Source organism: Manihot esculenta, chromosome 13, assembly GCF_001659605.2.
Source record: "Manihot esculenta cultivar AM560-2 chromosome 13, M.esculenta_v8, whole genome shotgun sequence".
NCBI classification, from domain to species: Eukaryota; Viridiplantae; Streptophyta; class Magnoliopsida; order Malpighiales; family Euphorbiaceae; genus Manihot; species Manihot esculenta.
In genome coordinates this window covers 1,989,650-2,009,795 of record NC_035173.2, presented here as the reverse complement: position 1 = coordinate 2,009,795, position 20,146 = coordinate 1,989,650, and the positions used below count along the sequence as shown (strand labels likewise).

The 20,146-nt window shown below is 31.8% G+C and overlaps 3 protein-coding genes across 7 annotated transcripts; 2 read left to right on the top strand and 1 right to left on the bottom strand.

Annotated features, from left to right (window-relative positions):
* The first annotated feature begins 5,730 nt into the window (after positions 1 to 5,730).
* Positions 5,731 to 8,165, top strand: LOC110629444 (E3 ubiquitin-protein ligase AIRP2). 3 transcript variants are annotated; one of them, XR_002490208.2, is made up of 6 exons: positions 5,732 to 6,066; positions 6,630 to 6,792; positions 6,929 to 6,995; positions 7,094 to 7,328; positions 7,420 to 7,694; positions 7,814 to 8,165. XR_002490208.2 is itself a non-coding variant. In XM_021776416.2 (5 exons), exons 1-5 carry the CDS (start codon positions 5,981 to 5,983, stop codon positions 7,625 to 7,627), a joined length of 759 nt encoding a protein of 252 aa, XP_021632108.1. In that variant the 5' UTR covers positions 5,731 to 5,980; the 3' UTR covers positions 7,628 to 8,165. The 3 variants fall into 3 exon arrangements, 2 of the variants coding, with proteins under 2 accessions (XP_021632108.1, XP_043805207.1); XM_021776416.2 differs by having other exon boundaries at positions 5,731 to 6,066; positions 7,420 to 8,165; XM_043949272.1 differs by lacking the exon at positions 5,732 to 6,066 and adding an exon at positions 6,103 to 6,259 and having other exon boundaries at positions 7,420 to 8,165.
* Positions 8,166 to 11,641: 3,476 nt separating this feature from the next.
* On the top strand, positions 11,642 to 16,107 carry LOC110630376 (two-component response regulator ARR11). 2 transcript variants are annotated; one of them, XM_043949588.1, is made up of 5 exons: positions 11,642 to 12,016; positions 13,842 to 13,994; positions 14,112 to 14,498; positions 14,688 to 14,761; positions 14,899 to 16,107. In XM_043949588.1, the coding sequence occupies exons 1-5, from the start codon at positions 11,887 to 11,889 to the stop codon at positions 15,901 to 15,903; spliced, it is 1,749 nt and encodes a 582-aa protein (XP_043805523.1). In that variant the 5' UTR covers positions 11,642 to 11,886; the 3' UTR covers positions 15,904 to 16,107. The 2 variants fall into 2 exon arrangements, with proteins under 2 accessions (XP_043805523.1, XP_021633533.1); XM_021777841.2 differs by having other exon boundaries at positions 11,645 to 12,016; positions 14,685 to 14,761.
* A 352-nt stretch (positions 16,108 to 16,459) lies between these two features.
* On the bottom strand, positions 16,460 to 19,922 carry LOC110630370 (protein WVD2-like 7). Of its 2 annotated transcripts, none has more exons than XM_021777829.2 (8): positions 19,537 to 19,922; positions 18,471 to 19,061; positions 18,071 to 18,379; positions 17,876 to 17,937; positions 17,721 to 17,795; positions 17,313 to 17,415; positions 17,155 to 17,226; positions 16,460 to 17,068 (listed from the first exon to the last, which is right to left on the bottom strand). In XM_021777829.2, the coding sequence occupies exons 1-8, from the start codon at positions 19,603 to 19,605 to the stop codon at positions 16,850 to 16,852; spliced, it is 1,500 nt and encodes a 499-aa protein (XP_021633521.1). In that variant the 5' UTR covers positions 19,606 to 19,922; the 3' UTR covers positions 16,460 to 16,849. The 2 variants fall into 2 exon arrangements, with proteins under 2 accessions (XP_021633521.1, XP_021633522.1); XM_021777830.2 differs by having other exon boundaries at positions 16,460 to 17,065; positions 19,537 to 19,912.
* Between the last annotated feature and the right edge of the window lie 224 nt (positions 19,923 to 20,146).

Here is a 20,146-nt window from a genome sequence, read left to right as displayed (position 1 = left end):
AATAAATTTTATATTCTTAAGGTCAACATATAACAGAACCAAACAGAACTTTAAAAAAAAAAAAAAAAAAGAAAAAACTTGGACCACAAAGCTGTCCAATATACCTAACTATGTGGTAGGGCAACTAAAACCTCAGCAATCAATACACATTGAATAGCAAAAATTGTTTAATTATTCTTCAGAAATTTTTAATATATTGATATTATTTATATTAAATAACAAAAATTGTTATTCTCGGTTACCCAGATCATTTCTAAGCATAAATTAAATTTTGCTATATTTATATTAATTATTTATTTATTTAAAAATATTTTTTATATATTTTTTTAATCAAAAATATTTTTTATATTTATTTTATCATAATTTCTTTTAGAAAAAAAAAATCACATTAGCATGCCAAGTCTATATATAGTAGGTGCCAATTATTAATTTGTTTATTTAATTTTTTAAAATTAATTCTCTTTTCTCAATGTAACTTACGAGAGAGACTTGAACTTTAAGTAATGTACTTGTAGGTGAAAGTGGAAAAATATTTATCTTACATAATAATAGATAAAAAAAAAATTACTGTTTAATTCTTGTAATGGAAAACTCATTAATTAATTTTTTAATTTTAAAAATATAGTAAAATATTTATAAATTTTAAAAAATATATTAAAATATTTATAAATTTTTTAAAAAATTTACTGATATATATTATTTAATTTTAATTATTAAGTATTAAAAAAATTTAAAATATTCTCAATACAAATTAAATAATTAATTAATAAATATTTTTATAACATTAAAAGATGAATTGATAAGTATGTTTTATATTATATAATTAAATAGTAAAACACTTAACGCAATTAAAACTAACAGAAAAAATAATTAGTATATTTTTTAAAGACTCATAAATACTTTAATATATTTTTTAAAATTCGACTAATTAATTAATTTTTTTATATTATAAAAATTGAATAATATTTTTTCATACTACAGTGAGTAAATAAGTTTTTTAAGATCATAGGAGCTGAATAAATTTTTTCATATCATATCATAAAAAATTAAATAATTTTTTCTAAAATTGATTGATTAATTAATAAATTTTTTTATACTACAATAATTAAATAGTAACATATTTAATAGTTAAAATTAATGAGATAATTAATTAATAGATTTTTTAAAATTTTAAAGCCTTTTAATATAATTTTTAAAATTAATGAATTAATTAATAAATTTTTCTTATTATAAAAATTAAATATATAGTAAATTTTCTTAATATAAAATAAAAACACATAAAGAGGGGGAAAAAAGAACTGTTGAAAGTGGTAGCCTAAGTTAATTGGCAGGAGGAGCAGATACAGGCAAAAAAGGTTGAATCATGTGGCTCTAGGTAAATGGACGGTGCAGTTGCAGTTCAAAATCCTTGAGATGGTGAGCTCATCATGGGGTCGGTTTCATTTTATGGATAATGTTATTGGAGAACAACAGTGTACATGCAACTAATATTGTCTGTTTCTCATGGAGTTCCATTCAGCTTCAGACACAGTGGAGAGGACAACCACCTCCATCTTCTGGGGTTTGCACTTAACAAAGTTCATGCTCTTTTCAACCATATGGGATTAAGAAATTAAACAACATCATCATGGATCTTTTTGCCTAACCTAATTTATTTCTGTATCAAAACAAATAACACAAATGATTAGAGGTGACTGTGTGTAACAGTTTATAGAGTAGTTTTAGACTGAGACTTGGAAGGAAAATTATGTATAAGCTGTTTTTAGTGAAGTTTGTGCTTAGGAGCTCCAACGACCACAGAGGTTTTTTGAGTTTCATCACTCTTTTTTTATATTTCTTTATCTACTAAAATAGTATTTTACAGCTTTTTTATAATTATAAAATTGAATAAGCACTCAAATCCGAGTATATATTAGATGAATTATATAGTTCTAATAACCACTAAATTAAAATATTCTATACTTATTTTTTATTACTTGTATAAATGAATTATCATTTTTCTTAGAAAGAAACTATGTTTGCATACCAAGTTTATATTGGAAGTGGCTTTCATTAACAAGAATTATGACCACCTAAAGAAAGAGAGAAAGAGAAGGAGGAAGATGAAGGGACTCGGTTATCAAAAAATCAACAAAGGGTTGTATCACTTGATCTCCATTGAAATTTTATCGTGTTTGTGTTTAGTGATTTCTCACGAGTGTTGATTTTTTTTTTCTCCTATCTTCAGGTAAGGGAGAGATTGTGATTTGAATCTGTACTGTTTCTTCCTTTTATTTTTTTCTCATTAGTTGTGAGAGTTTTTATTTTATTTTGAGGTTGCTTGTTATACGAAGGTTTTGATTTTCTACCGTGATTGTTTTATCGAATCTAAGATTTATTTTAGAGGCAATAGCTTTTTGAGAAGGGTCTCTTTTTCTAATATAGTTGATATTTTGGGATGGTGTCGCTATGTCCAACCGATCTCCGCTTCCGCACATTGTTGCTGGCTAAGCTCTATGCAACGTTCTCTTTTTTGTGTTGCGATTAAACCATCAGTACTGATTTATTTTCGAAAGACTTTTCAATTTAGTTATATATTAGATTTTATAATTTTGGTGTCGTGTTCTGCGTCTCGCATGTGATTTACTTTTTGTGCATGTATTTGTATTGATCGATTTTAGTAAAATGTCAATAATTATTGTCGGTATTGTGGCGATAATTTTAATTGAGTCTGATATTTTACAAGTGTGATTATTGCATTGTATTTGATTTTTCTTTTTGAATTTACTATTAATTTGTGTGATTTGATTTCTTTATTTCTTTAGTTTGATTTCTAATTGATTTGAATTTTTAATTTAGAGTTTTTTTTCTTATAAAAGTTCTCTCTGTATATAATCTAATGGATCTTGTTAAATGATATAAAATGAGCATTGGTGAAAAAAAAAAAGGCTCTTATTTATTTATTTTTAAAATTATGACTTTTGTGAATATATTTCAATTTTCAACGTAGATAAAATTTTTCTGATAAAAACATGAATTTTTCAAAAGATATTTTGGATCCCAATCTCATCAATAATTGAAGCCAGGAAACTTCAAAAAAGAAAATGACATTTTTTATTGTTCATTTTTCTAAATAATATATCTTATTTTTTAAAATTAAATAATAAATAATTTTTTAAAATTTTTTTATAAAAAATTATAAATTATTTAAAAAAAAACAAAACCTTGGTATGTGTGCGTAAAATATGGACTTTTTTTCACTCGCAATCCTTTAATTTTGAGAGTATTTTTAAATTTAATTCTTAATTTCACTTTATTTCTTAAAACTCCTTTAATTTTAATTTAATTCTTATTGCACCTACTCTTACCTATTATAGCAAATTTATAGGTTAATATAAATAAAATATTATTTCTCTCTCATAATTTTTTTAATCAAAATTTAGAACATTCATACTTTAATTTTTATTTTTTAATTATTAAATATAAACTTTTATCTCCTTTAACTATAATTAACATTTTTTTATTGTTCTAATACATTAATTTTTTCTAAAATTAAATATTAAAAATAAATAAAATAAATATTCAATATCAATTAAATTGTACTAATCCGTATGTTTTATATATTAATTGCATTTTGTTAGATATTTATTAATATTAATATTATTTTAATAGGGTAATTTACGATTTAGTCCCTGGATATTACCATTATTAACAAGTCAGTCCCTGTATTTTTAGAAACCTATTAAAACGTCCTTATGTTTTCTCTTCATCAACGAAATAGTCCTTCTGTCTATTTTTGCCGTTAAAAATATAGTAAAAGACTATATTACCCCCCATTATTTTTCTCCTTCTCCTCCTCCTTCCTTTTCTTCTTCATCAATTATTCTTCTGCTTCTTCTGCTTCTTCTTCTTCTCCTTCTTCTTCTTCTTCTTCTTCTGCTTCTTCTGCTTCTTCTCCTCCTTCTCCTGCTTCTTCTCCTTCTTCTTCTTTTGCTTCTTTTTCTTCTTTCTCTTCTTCTTCTTCTTTCTCTTCTTCTTCTTCTTTCTCTTCTTCTTCTTCTTCTCATTCTTCTTCTTCTTCTTTTTCTTCTTTCTCTTCTTCTTCTTCTTCTTCTTCTTCTTCTTCTTCTTCTTCTTCTTCTTCTTCTCCTTCTTCTTCTTTTTCTTCTTTCTCTTCTTCTTCTTCTTCTTCTTCTTCTTCTCCTCCTCCTCCTCCTCCTTCTTCTTCTTCTTCTCCTTCTTCTTCTTCTTCTTCTTCTTTCTCTTCTTCTTCTTCTTCTTCTTTTTCTTCTTCTTCTTTTTCGGAGGAGGAGGAGGAGGACGAAAGAAAATACAGGGACTATTTTGTTGACAAAAAGAAACGATAAGGACGTTTTAATAGATCTGAGAAAAGATATGGACTATTTAGTTGACATAAAAAAACGATAAGGACGTTTTAATAGATATGAAAAAGATAAAAATATTTTAATAGATTTTTGAAAATGTAAGGATTAACTTGTTAATAATTGTAATATATAAGGATTAAATAAATGGTTTTATTTGAGGGTAAAATTGGATTTTAAAAATTTTCTCTCTCCTCCTTTATCTAATTTTAACGGAAAATAGGACGGGAGGACTATTTCGTTGACGGAAATAAAACATAAGGACGTTTTAATAGGTTTCTAAAAATACAGGGACTGACTTGTTAATAATGGTAATATCCAGGGACTAAATCATAAATTACCCATTTTAATATTATGTTTAATTTTAAGCAAATTAAACTTGTTAGTATGTATTTTTATCAAAGAAAAAAAAATTATAAATTGGGAGAAAGATAAATAGAAAAAATATATATATTCATTCACCTGGAAATCTGCAACGGTAATTGAAAATAATTTTTATCATATTTAAATTAAATTTATTATTTATGGGTGGATAGTATAGTAAAAAAAAGTTATTATTTTAACTACATTAGAAATTCAAATAAATTTTTAGAAAATCATACATAATTTTATTATCTTTTAAAAATAAAAATTTTATGAATTAAAAAAAATAAAATCTTATATTTTGAACATCAAATTTAATAAATTAATTAATTAATTAAATTGAAGTCCTATCAAATCTTTGATTCTATGTCCAAACCCACACCAGTATTGGGTCCATGGAAACTCAAAACCTAATGAGAAGCTAGATTTGGGCTTGGGTTCATGGACACTTGACAGGATTGTTCTTTTATTATTAATTTATTATTATTATTATTTCTTTTTAAGTAAAGTCTCATGTCAGTTATAGATAATAATTTAGTAACTTCTGGAAAAGAGTTTTTCTCAATAATTTTGATTAGCTGCATATAGAGAAGGAGTCTTTTTCTAAATCATTAGTCTATCCTTTCAATTAGATATGGTTATTCAATATCATTTCTATTTTTCTTAATTTAAATCTAAAATCTAATCATTGTGAAATAATTTACTTTTTATTTAAAAAAAAAATAAAAAAATCCCATTTTTCTTTAATGTATTTAGCATATGTTTTAACCCTTAAATATATGCTTCTCTTTTAAATATAATAAGTTATTTTAAATTCCCAAGTTTTGGGTTAACAAATGAGAATGTTTAGAATAAAAATAAAAGAATATTAAGCAGAAAGAAGAAAAGTCAGACATGGAATTATGGAAATAATTGGGAAACATCAGCAGTTCAGATAATAATGAAGGCAAAGGTAAGAAAGATAAAGATGCATTAGACAGACAAGGTATCCCTTTCTTTTCTTCAAGTATGAGAGGTTTGAACACTAAGCAAGCCTGCACTTCTCTCTCATCTCTTTCTCTTTTTTTTTTTTTTTTTTTTTTTTTTAAAGGGTCCCCATCTAATCTTTTATCTTCCAACATTCCAACAGAACAAAAACCACTCTCCTCAAAATCTACCCCTTTTTCATCATTCTCTCCCTCTCGCTCTGTTCTCTTTTTTCTTCTTTGTGTTTTTCTGTCTCTTATTTTCTCATCAAGACTCAAAAGATAGAACAAATGTGGCAGAAACAGCCCAATAAATCTTCTCCCTTCAGAGAATCTCTCAAAGTTCTTGAAGCTGATATACAACATGCCAATAACCTGTAAGTTTGTTTTTATTTTTTATTTTTTTAAAAAAAACCCATTTATTTATACTTCATTTGTTTACATTTTGGCATGATATTCTCCTCAACTTAAACTCTGTGGAGCCCATGATCATTTTGATACTTTATTAACTGATATGGAAGCAATTCTGTCCTTTCCTGGGTTCGTGTTCTTGGTGCCGTTTCATTTATGGTAGGTGGGGCAGAAATTGTCATCAACAATGGTAAAGTTGGTGAATTTTGAAATTGGGAAAATTGTGGTAGTTAGAAATTCAAATAATAAAAGATAAAAGTTGGTGAATTTGAAAAATGAATTTAGGTTTATGAATGTATAGCTGACCTTGGCATATGCTTTCTTAGTGGATTTGTTGTTAGAACTGCTATTACTGCAACTGGGTTGTAATCTTTACACTTCTAATTTTGGCCATTGAATTGGTTAAGTCATAAAGCTGCTTACTTTGGTAATTTTTAGTTTTTGTAATCATCATGTGAATTTTATTCTGAATGAATGTTAACTGGGAAGTGTTAATCTGTAAATTGGGTGTTTGTGGTGGATTTTGCAGAGCAGCAACTCTTCCAGGAGATTATGGTGGGGATCGTGTACATATGAGATTATCATATAGCCCTCTTGCACCTTTCATCTTGTTTTTGGTTGAATGGATGGATTATAGTTGCACAGATGCCCTTCCCAATTATTTAGGCCTTATCCACATTCTTGTGTACAAGGTAGTTGTGGTCCTATGCAGCTTATTATTACCTTTTCTCTTATTGTTAAGACAGATTTTAGTGATGTTTTTATTACAGACATGCTGTTTTAGGCTATTTTTTCTTTCTTAAAAGAAGCTCTTTGTGATTTATCCAGGTCTATGTTGATGGAATGCCAACGTTGTCGTCTAAAGAAAGGAAGGCTACACTAAGGGAATTTTATGGTCTGCACTTCATGGACTTGTTAACAACCTGCTGTGCGAAATTCCAATCTTTTTTAATATTTTTGACATTTGATGTATTTAATTGAAAATATTCGCAGCTACTATATACCCTTCTCTTAGGCTGCTTGAGGGAGAGTTTATTGAATTGGAAGATATCTCTAGGCGAAGTAGAGGCAGTGAAGTTTTGAGCAGAAAGAGAGTGGAAGACATGAGGAAGCAATTTGATAATGAATTTGAGAGAGATCATGAATGTGGGATTTGCATGGAAGATAGTGCAAAGATGGTGTTGCCTAACTGTGGCCATTCCTTGTGCATCAGCTGCTTCCGCGACTGGTACCTTCAATTTCCATTTCTGCCATTTACTTTTTATAGATTGCTTTCATATTAGCAATTCACTGAACATTGTTACTTCCATCTTTTACAGGAATGCAAGATCTCAATCCTGCCCTTTTTGTCGTGGCAGCCTTAAGCGAGTGAACTCTAGAGATTTATGGGTTGTCATAAATAATGGTGATATAATTGACACACTGACACTTGCAAGAGAGAATCTAAGGCGTTTCTACCTTTACATTGAGCAACTTCCTCTTTTAATGCCGGAGACTCATGCTATTGTGTCTGATTACATGATCTGAGTTGCAGATAAAAAACTGTGGTAAAACCATAGCTACTACCAGCTGCACATTGTATATAGAGTATATGGTGAGGAAATCTCTGATCCCATCAACTACAGCTGGTTGAGAAGATACGTCGAGTTAGTGATATATAATTAACTAACTGATCGTTACATTTCGATGAAACTTGAACCTGTTGATAAGCAGGTGAGCTTGGAAGTTCATGAAGTAGCAACAAATTAAGCAAAAGATTAAGCACCTACAAGTATGTTGCAAGGATAGATGTACATAGAAATAGAAAAAGAAAAGGTATGCTTCGCATTCAACTCAGCTTTTTCAAACCTGAGTGTTGGAATGAAAATAGCTAGAAATTTCCTTGTGTGTTTGGGATTCTGCTTCCCCATATGTTGTATGAAAATGTTATGAATCAAATCTATTCTCCTTATTTATATTATGAAATTCGCCTTCTTGAATTGTCACCAAGAAATTGTTAGCCATGGCTCTTCTTTTGTGCAAATGATGAAACAATAAATGGAATATTATTATAACATTAATGACACTCTTTTATGTTACAATAGATTCTTCATGGTGTATTGCCAACCTTCAATGTTGCACTATAAGATTCTTCGTGGTCTTGTCCGATGCTAAATATTAGATAATTTTGTCGCGTCTAGAGGCGATTACTACGTATGATATACTATTTTGTTTGCTATGATACATTGTGATTGAAAGTGGTATCACTTGGGTGTATTTGTGTTAATATGTTGCAAGAGAGCTTCGAGCTTTCAATGTGTTGTGTATGCAGTATTGATCATGGAAAATAATAATACATCTATATAATTTGTGACCTTAAAGTTAAACGCGACGAAATATATTTGACCATAAATATATTCGTGCTTACAATACATGTCAGGTGATTAAAAAATGAGTCATGAATTTAGAATCAAGATTTGGATAATGAGTTGATTATGAATATATGATTCTGTGCTTAGAAGATTTGTTTGTGCTTAGCTTGCAATGGTGGTGAATAAAGGCTTAATAATGTCCTAAACTGCAAGCAAAAGACTATGCTTTGGTGTTAATCTTGGTGGTTTAACTTCATTGGACTTAGATTTGTTAAATTTCACTGCAAGCACTATATCTTTTTAAGGATAGAATCCACTAGGTTTAATAATGAGTTAAGACACTTGAGAAAAAGAAAGGCAAGATTCAGCACAGGAAAGAATCATGATGGGATTGGGGAAAATCTGAAGTACTTGAACATTGTTAAATTTTAGCTCCTAAACGACGTCACTCAACGGGCTAAAAGAGGGAAGAAAGAAATAATTATTGGTGGGTTTGGGCCAGTCGATGCAAAGCCCATATGTTTATGAAGAAGAGCTCCCTTGAATAACTTAAGTAAAATTATTTATTACAGAATTATTATTATTATCATTATAGAAGGTACAATGTGATGCCAGATATTTTTTTTTTTTTTTTTAAAAAGAAGGGAAAAACCCAAAAAGTTAAAAAAATAATAATAGGAAAAGATGAAGCACCTGAGGCATTGTAGGAGGGAGCATCAAGAAGAAATAAATATATTCTGTTTTATTAATTATTAAATATATTAATAAAAAGCAACACTCCACTTAAGAGAAATTGCATGGAGATGATGATCCCAATTTATGGATCACCAATCATGTTCATCCTCTCTCTCTCTCTTTCAATGTAAAATAATTCTCTTTGACATAAAGTTTTTTGTTAGTGGGCATTTCCTTTTAGAGCCATTTTTGAATCATTTTCCTTCCCCACTCTCAAAAAATGATACCTTTAAATCCACATTCTCCTATTTATTTATTATACTTGATAGGTGAAGCCTCCATCAATAATATAAAATCATCAACTAAAGCCTCAATAGTTACCAAATTTATTGCAATAATCTTACAATACGATGTTCTATAACATAAGGAGGACTAGGCCCACTAATGATACTTCAATATGCTTTTGATGGATGATAACCGCCGGACTTCCCTCACCGGGATGAAGCCTGCCCTGAAGAAGGATATGGCCCATCAAGACACAGACAAGTAGATCGGTTCAATATCGCGTGATTCAGCCCTGCAAGGAGAGGCGGACCAGACTGATTACATGCATGGGCTTACCCATGAAAAACTTAGTTCGATAATGTGACAGAAGGTAAGGAGAGCCAGCTCAGTCACTTTGCAGCACTATCCGCATGTATGTCAAAAGGAATTAAATGCCTGCATGGTATGGAGGGATATTCTGAAACGTTCGTACATACGAGTTGAGTGATAGAAATATGTGTTACTGTAATAGATAGACGGTTAGATGTTACTAGTAGATAAAAAGAAAAAGGAACAAAAAGAAAAGGAATAAAAGGGAAGAAATGTCTTTTTTTTTGTCAAATTTATCTATTTACTGTAACTTTTATTTTTTAAATTTCAGAATATTAATCGAAAACTTAAGTGAATAATTATTTGTGAATGAAAGAAAAGAATGAAAGAAAGGAAGGAAAGGTGATTTCTTTTAAAGTTAAAGGTATTTAATTAAGAAGATGCCACCTTATCAATAACAAACAACAAATTGGAGCAGATGGCACCATGCCAATAAATTTGCAATTGCAAAAGCATATTAAGAGTAATATTAAGGGGGAAAAAAAAAAAGGAAAGGGGAAGAAGAAGTCACTTTCTTAAAAAGTTGAAAGGTTAAATTTCCTTTCATGGTAAGGGATAGTTGGCAGTTCATTACCATGAAAAGCTTGACAATGCACTACTAAATCCCACCTCTTTAAACTCCATTAGGAACCATTTCCCAATACAATTCAGACACCAGATAACATCTTTGTCTCCCACTTACACCGGATAGACATGTATTGTCTCTCTGTCATTGGATTTTTGTGCCTTAATCTTGTATGCCTCCTAACACTCGTCGCTTGCCCATTGGATAACAGAATTTGAAGTTTCTTTGTACAATTAATTCAATTGAAATTTCTACTCAAAATCTCTTAATGTTAAAAACCAAAAATTTTAATACTAATGGGTGTTATTGAAATGTGTGGAAGCAATTGAAATGAAATTGAATTGTAATTAATTAATTATGAGTGAAATAGTTGGTATCACTATAATTATTTTAATATTTAAATTAATAAATTGAAAAAAAAATAAATGTAATGAAAATAAAGAATAATTATATAAAAATATATATATTAATTTTTATATTTATTAGTTTTTATAATTAAAAAAATAAAATTAGTTATTAAATTTTTTAAAAATTTAATGAATATCAAACGGTGAATAAAAAATTCTGTAATTATTAATGGATTAAAAATCTATTCGATTGTGTTTTAATTTTTTTTAAGTCTTACTCTACTGAAAAAAGGTGAATCTTGACGAAAAATCAATAATTACAGTATTTAAAATTTTATTTTCATAAATGGAACCGCATATCAGTTAATTAAATATTTGTCACATAATTTTATTTTATAATAACAATTTATTATTTAATTTCAATTATTGTTATATCATTATTTAATTATAAATAAATTAAAAAAATTATTAAAAACATTTATATTATAGTGTGAACAGTTTAGATACTATTTTCTTTTTAATTCCCAATTTAGAAAAAGGTGGAAGAAGAACAAAGGTCTAAGTGATCAACATTTAGGATGGTAGAAAACAAATGCCCTTTTCAATTTCATTTTCAAAAAATGAAATAAATGATTTACAATTAAAATTAAAACTTATTATTATTAATAATTCACTAATATTAAAACTAATTTTAAGTAAACATCACTATAAATGTTATTTTTATTTTGATTTTTTTTTTAAAAAATAAATTTTAATTTATTTAATTAAATAATGATAATGACAGTAATACTGATAGTAATTGTTATAATAAATCATGCAAAAATTGTTGTCATCCAAACATCATGAGTTATAACATTATTTCAGTATTTTTTTTTACAAAAAAAATTAAGGATTTGTAAGTACACTAAGAAAAAGGTACACCGGCTGGTTAACGGTTGGAGGCTAACGTGCGCCGGTGCGCGCCACAGCCACACTAATATTCTTTTGCGCTTTCTTTCTTCTTCTTTCCGATTCCAATTCCTTTCACTTTCTCGCTCTTTCTTGTCTGACAACCCAAACAAACGAATTCAAAACCTGCAAGCTCTCCTCATTTGAAATACCCTATCTCTCTCTCTCCTCCAGTGTCTTTCTCTACTTCTTTCTGTAGGCCACTCTTTCCTTCGTTGTCTCTTTATTCTTGAATCTGTGCCGGCCATGATGGACAATGGGTTCTCTTCCCCTCGACACGACCCTTTTCCTGCTGGTCTCCGTGTTCTTGTTGTCGATGACGATCTCACCTGGTTGAAAATTCTTGAAAAGATGCTCAAGAAGTGCTCTTACGAAGGTGAATACGCTCAAAATTAACCTCTGTTTCTTATTGCTTAACACTCAAATTAAGCTTGCTTCTTCTCATTAACACGGTTGATTATTACTGGGTTTCTTTTGCTATGGTGGTAACTAGTTATTAACGTTCCATTTTGTTGTTATGCTACATGGGTTGTTTAGGCCAGCTTGTTTTCCCTGTTGAAAAGTACATTTGAAGTTCGAATTTTATGATTCTCTCACTAACAATGCTATATTTCTTGTTTAAGCGTGAACTTCGAAATTTCTGTCTGCAAAATTTTTAACTTTTTCAGTTATTTCCCATGTTCAGAAATAGAGATGGATGAATCAGAGTATAAGTTGTAGTCATGCACTCTTGCAAGCGTTTGAAGATAACTTTTCTAAAAGGTCATTGGGAAAGCTCGAATACCATAAAATGTTTTCTCATGGAACTTTACAAGTTCATGATGTGAAATTTCCTACTATCAGATGTGTTGTGCTATTCTATAAAGTTTTCCCCTTCCTTTTGTAGTTGGTTGTTTAGTTAGCTTGAAATTGTTTGTCATGATCTGGGTTTTGACTCATTATAAAGTTCATTGAAGTTCTTCACCAAGCAACAAAATTGAATTGAAAGGACATTACAAGATAATTTCTTAAAATTTAAACAATGTTTTAATTGAGTTTCCTAGTTGAATAAAAGGACTTTTTGAAATGCATCAACCAAGTTCTAATTGGATGAAGTTGTCTAACATGGTATTTTAATTCTGATGACGTGCTTGCTTCTCATTTTACTTGAACTCTATTGTGGATTTTTAAAAAGCTCAACTGCTCAGTGGACAGAAGTATAGACATTAATAATCCTTCAAAATTCAAGTACTCTCCTGTCCCCATTTGATTATTTCTCACCTTAAATATAGACTTGAGGCTCATGTGTTTGATGAAATTGAGACAACTACATTAATTTGATTCCTGGGCTTGAGAACTATTACGAATTATAAATAATGGACATCAGGGCTTGGTTTTACAGAGCTGGCATTCCTGGTTAACTTTCAAGATTAGCACATATTTTTGATAGAGGTAAATATAATCAGGTTCTTAGCAAGTCTTGCCCGAGAAAAATCAGCTCCATGAAGGTTTATACATTTTTTAGGCATCTGTCATGCAGTTTTAACAATACAACGTAGACAAACGAGTTAAAAAGAACAGAATATGCAGTTGATGTGAGGCTGAGGAACAATAAAACATTAACCAGTTGATTATGTATTCATAATAGTTAGCATTTTAGTTGATTGAACTGTTGGATTCTTGATGCAAACTATTTTGTCTGGGGGAGCCCCCACCCGAAGGCAGGGTTCGGGGCAGAGCCCCTGAGGCGAATTTTTTGAGAACTATTTAATCTTTTTTTATTTTTACTGGGTATATAAATATGTAATATTATTTTAGTGTATTTGATTTAAAATTCACATAAAAATTAAAAAAAATCTAGGTGCAGTGGACGTAGCCAAATTGGTGAACTACAATAAATCTGTCAGTTATTTACTTTTCGTGCTTATTATTTGATTGTCTAGCGCTTTTAACTGCTTGAATAAACATTTGTCGCTTTCAACTTTTTAGTATCCTTGTAGGTCCCATGCTGGATTTTCTTCTGGTGCATTTGAGACCATTACCTACGCAAATTTTATGTCAATCTTGCTGGTTCCTGTCCTTATTATATAATTTTGCTTGGTGAATGGAAGTGACACAGAATGGCTTTTGTTTGCCCAGCAACGTCTTAGATTTCTAATTGATATTACCATAACATTTGAGTTTTTAACATTTCTCTTTTGTATTGATTTTGTTTTGTTCAGTGACGACTTGTGGTTTAGCAATAGATGCTCTGCACTTGCTTCGTGAGAGGAAAGATCGATATGACATCGTAATCAGTGATGTCAACATGCCTGACATGGATGGTTTTAAACTTCTAGAACATGTTGGACTGGAGATGGATCTACCTGTCATTAGTCAGTTCTTTTCCATTAATATGGACTTTCATCTTGAATGCCAAAATATTTTCTTACTTTTTATCTTATATTTACTCCAAGTGTGCTTCTGACAAAGTGTTTGATCTTACTTCACAGTGATGTCTGTTGATGGAGAAACAAGTCAGGTTATGAAAGGCGTTCAGCATGGAGCCTGTGATTATCTTCTTAAGCCAATACGAATGAAAGAACTTCGAAACATATGGCAGCATGTATTGAGAAAGAAGATCCACGAGGTAAGAGACATTGAAATTCTTGAAGGAATGGAAAGTATACAAATGACTAGAAATGGATTAGATCAGTCCAGTGATGGTCACTTGCTTTGTGGAGAAGATCTGACTTCTGTCAAGAAAAGAAAAGAGGCTGAAAACAAGCATGACGACAAAGACCCTGGTGACAGTTCTTCCACAAAGAAAGCCAGAGTAGTTTGGTCAGTAGACCTCCATCAGAAATTTGTCAAAGCTGTAAATCAGATAGGATTTGATAGTAAGTAGAAGATATATCCTCGATTGCAAAATTCAGTCACTGGATCATGATCATGAATTGTGGATCTTCACATGTTTGACAAAAATTTGTTGGCATATATTCATCATTTATGTGTTTTTCAATGATATAGCCTACATATATTATTGTGCTTTCATGGAGCTATAACATGTAATATCTGTTTGGCAGAAGTTGGTCCAAAGAAAATCCTTGACTTGATGAACGTGCCATGGTTGACAAGGGAAAATGTTGCAAGCCACTTGCAGGTATTCCTTGGTAATTGAAAAAAAAAAAAAAGAAGGGTTCACATTCTTGTTTAAGGTTAAACAATACGAATTCTCGATGAAGTTTCTTGATTTGAATGCAGTATGAATTCTTACAGGAAATGTTTTCCTTAATGCAGAAATACCGCCTCTATTTGAGTAGATTGCAGAAGGAAAATGACACAAAAACTTCTGTTGGTGGGGGAAAGCATTCAGACTCACCTTCAAGAGATTCTGCTGGTAGTTTTGGTATTCAGAACTCTATCAACATCCAACGGAATGATATTTCAAACGGTAGCTATGGATTTTCAGGTAATAGTTTAATTGTCCGAAATGTGGAGCCTAGAAGCCAGGAAAATGAGCGAAAGGGAATTGTTTCAAAGACTGCTGTGGAACCCAAAAGAGCTTTAGCTGTTGAAGTTCCTGATCCTTGTAAGCCCAAGAGTTCAGAAATGGAATTTGGTCATTCTTTTACATCTCCAGCATCAGAGGTAAACTTTGCAGAATTTGGTTCAAACTTCCCAACTAAGTTTTCATGGTGTGCAATTCCACAAAGTCAACTGAAGCAAGAACAGAACCCACTCCATTTAGATGCTGGGTTTAGCCAGCGAACACGACCCGGAAAACAGCAGCACATTCAAGTTGATTATCCACAACCATCTCCACCCATTATTTCCGGATCTTCTGTAACTGAAAGAAACATGGATGGCTCTGTTAAAATTAAACCTATATATGATGAGTGCAGGAACAATGGTAGCCAAGTGAGTTCAGCAAGGAGCACAATGGACTCTTACCAGGTTCAAACCAAGACCTATGAGGTGAATCATCAAGCTTATGAGCCCATTTCAACCAACACATCAAGCCTGAAAAATCAGGCTGCTTTCAATCTGAGTAGCATATCAGACTTGGAATCAGCCCAAAAGAGTATAAATTGGGCAATGTCACCTTTGGCAACATTGGATGATGATTTTCAAGTCCGCTGGGTTCAAGGTGATTGTTATGCTATGAATCTTGGACTGCAGAACATCGAGTTTCCAGAGTATTTTGACGGGGGGCTCCTCGCTGATGTTCCAACACACCTCTACGAGAATCTCTATGACTCAACAGAATGTTCTGTAATAGAGCAAGGTTTGTTTATAGCATAACCTTGCTCCACCACCTCCCATGGAATTTCATCATTGCCTATTATCTAAAGTAGATCATCGATCTATCCGAGGAATGTTTAGAACTCCTATGGATTGGAAAATTATTTCCATGACAGTCATGCTCTTGGATGTTGCAACATGTATAATAGCGACGATGTCAAACATTTAGCATATAATAAGCTTTGCTTCTTCAGGTTTCTCTAACTTCCGACATTCACTGATGGTGTTGTATATTTTCAAATGGTATGAGAATGATGCATGTGTTAATGCATAGTTTGCTTGCTCGCTTCAAAAAAATATACCTTCAACTTCATCTCTATTTTATTTAACTTTTCAATTTTTAATGGCCAAAAACATAATTTGTTCCCACTTTTATATAAAAAATTAGTTTATTTTTAATTTTTTATTGTTAACTCTGAATTTTTCACTCAATAGTTCAAACAATAATGTTAAACAGACTTCACGCGCTCATCCATGCCAAGAATACTGCATATTGAAGGCTATCTGATCCTGACATAGAACTGAATTTTGCCTACCTGATTGGTAATAATATTCATATGTGAATTTTGTATGGTACAGGACAACAACAAAAGTCAGGGCCAAAAAAAAAAAGCACAGAACTTTTTACATGAAATCATGTAATAATAATGGCAACACTTGATACGAAAGCAAACTCATTCTACTATCTTCCCAGAACTGCTTTCCTTTTTAAGTGCAGATACATGGATAAACTATGAAAATTTTTGCTAGATGTTGAAAGCAGCCTTCTAAAATTCCCATTCTCTCTCCAGTAATATCCCTCTAATCTGAATCCCACTGCCATTGAAGGATTATTTTTCTTCTCTATATTGTGTAATAACAAAAGAATATCTGCACAATCACTGCTGGGTAAATCAATTCAACCAAAAATATGTTGTTGCTTCCTTGAAACACCCTCCGTCAAAGCTCAACGTTGGATGTTTGGAGAAGCATTCTCGTGTGCTTTCTTCTTTGGTAGCAAAGCGACTGAACGAGTAGTGCTTTGATTGCCTTTCTGTACGACGCGCTTGGAGCTTTCAGCATTGACTGAAGGCCTTCGAGGAACCTGAGAGTTTAATTCCTGGATCATACTGGAAGAGGGCTTCCTTCCAAGTTTTGGAGAACGAGGTCGTGTCAATGGTATCTGCTGTGCAATGATGGATCACAAATTAAAATTGCATGGGGTATCTTCCAAAAATACTGGCACCATAATAAGGTTTTATATAAAATAACCTTAGATTTTGCTTGCACATGTGTTTTCTCCACTTCTTTTGGATTGTTTTTCTCTTCAAGCTTCTGAAAGAACTGGCATATCAAATGAAAACAAGATATCAAAAAAGCCACAACGAACTTAGAAGTAATCATTGAAAAGAACTAGTTTTTAATCTTGCCTCTTTACGTTTTGCAGCTCTTTCTTCACTTCTAAAGCTAAAAGGAGAGGATATAATTGGAGATCGTGCTTTGCTTCCGCTTGAGGTTGAAGATTTTGCACGGCTGCCACAATCAGTTTAGGATAATTTATATCATACAATAAACGGTGAGTTTCCTCTTAAGGAGCTAATTATGCAAGCACCATAAGGAAAGTGATATTGGCAAATTAATGCATGAAAAGCTGCTGGGATAGGCATGTATATTCATTTCAAAGTTTTCTATATTTTCAAGGTAAATGCATAATATGAAATCAGTGAAGTCCATAGTAAGCATAGCAATGAGCTCATGCTTATTGCATGGTTAGCTAAAGCAAGCATTTAAGATCCAAACAAAGAACCATCTTGAAATTTAGATAGCAAAGTTCTTACTCCCCAGAGAGGGCCTGCAATATCCCGCCAGACATTGTTCCTCCAGAAACTGATTTATTGAATAGTGAACGAGTTCTGTAAGTATAAATATTAAATATCAGTCAAAGAAACAATTATAAAGGGCCTGATTCAGGGGGTTTGTAAGGGGAAAATACCTTTTATCCTCTGACTGACGATTTATCGAAGGGAGAAGCTTCGATATCCCGTAAACAGATGCCTACAGTTTGGAAATATAACTCATCATGCTGTGTAAACGGCATTTTCCTAATAAAAACACCCAGTAATATGTCTGCGTGTGTGTGTACTGTATATAAGGCAACTGAGAGCTATCATGTAAAGAAAGGAAATACCCTTGTTGGATTTTTTGTAGTAGTTGAGCTCTCTTTTGAAATTCTGGCAGAAGTCTTGTTGGTTTCCCCAGAGCTAGGAGCCAAATTGATTGACATGTGGACAGATTTTGGAGCTAATCTTCTTTTGTCAATCAAGTCTACCACAGACTTCTTGCTGTTTGGAGTTCCACCTTTCAGTTGTGTGGAACTAGTCTGTTTGGTAGAAGATTTTGGTAGTTTGGAAGCTCTGCTATGACTTGATGATTTCGACAAGAAATTCATTTGCCTTTTATTATTTGGCAAAGCCACATTTTCCTTTTCAGCAGCTTCCTGATGAAATTATAATAAAACAGAGTTAATATGATACATGATAAAAAGAATACAAGGTATGAACTATGAAGTGAGTCAAGTGACAATTTACATGTTTGGGTATTTTCTCTTCCGGCGCGGCAGCAATCTTGTTGCAGTCCTCAGCAGTATCAAGCTGCTTTGAATTTTCCACCTGAATAAGGTTCTCTCCCTCAACCTTTTCTTCAATTGTCTCTTCAGCTCTTTCAACTGTGGCATTTTGTAAATTATCCTTTTCGCTATTTGGATGAAATGCATTTGCATCAGCAGAATTAGCTAGGTCAAGGACATCTTGTTCCTGTTGTATATTGATCAGAACATCACTGGTCGTTTCAGCTGACGCTGAATCACTAGGACAGTCATTCTGAGTTTCTTCTGCATTTTTCACTTCAGGAACATCGTTAGCTGCAGGTTCTACTTGAGGATCGCCATTTCCTGCAGCATTGGCTTGCTCGAGCAAAGCTGCCGCTTTCATGGCAGCTCTCTTCTTGTAATGAGCTTCAAAATAAGCTCTCTTCTGAGCAACAGAACCTGGCTTGGAAAACTGCTCAACTTCTTCTAAGTAGCGATTGTGAGAAAAGGTTGACCATTTTTCCCAAGCTAAAGATTCTGACATAAATCTTCCAAACGAGATTGATTCTGTTAAGGCTCGAAGGGGGTCACCCTGTAATCCAACATGTTTCCCAGGTTGTATTAGTGATGTTCTTGAATGTTACTGTAATCCAAAAGAAAACAATAAACACAGAACTGCAGGGAAATTTCAAAGGTTTGCTTCTTCTTCAATCTTGATCGTATAATCAAATCAAGTTGCTTATTTATGCCGAGAAAAATAGACTCAGAAGAATTTAAACAAACAAAAGAGAGGCAATCACAAGTATCAATAAAAATAAGTCCAAGAAAATGGCAATCTTCAAATTTTATCGAATCAACTTCTTTTATTGCGGGTTTCAAAGCATGCAGCACAATCAAGAACTTGATTCCTCCATAGCCATCCGTCCACGATAACCTTTCTACAGATTCCTAGATTCCCCAAGGCAAAATAGCAAGAGCTAAACCAAAACCCATGAAAGATTACTGAACAACATGAAATACCCATTGATTAAACATAAAAGAAAATGAATTTTTTTTCATGTACTAACCTCTTTGGCTTCACGGGAAGCATTAGATGGATGAGAAAATGATCTCATAAGACAAGTTGGTTCACCCATCTCACTATTTCGTATACAGAGCCCTTCTCTCTCTTTGCAAAATTGCTTTGCTTATCCTATGTATGTTTATCAAACCCTCTAGTCTTATGGAAGCCTCTTCAAGGCTCTCACTCTACTCGTTCACTTAACAACTCAATCTTGGACTCATGACTCCATGGACCTTTACACCTTCACATGCACAGGCAAGAAAAAAACAGAGAGAGAGAGAGAGAGAGAGAGAGAGAGAGAGAGAGATTTGCAGAGAAAGGAAGAAACTTTAGGATGTGGGTGGTTTTGTTTGCCTTTAAAGTGCAGCTTTTTATTTAGTATTTTTTTTGGTTGTGTGGTGTGTGAATTCATAATTCATTCTTTGGACACTGATTTTTCTTTTTTCTGCTTAATTACAGAGAGGAGAGGAGTCTGAAATTCTTGAAATTTGTGGTGGGACCCCATGTGGGTAAAGGCTTCTAACGTCTAGTTTCTTTTTATTGATTTGATTAAATAAATAAATAAATGTTGGGGGATTGCAGAAAATCTGTAAGACCTTTTTAATTAAAATTAA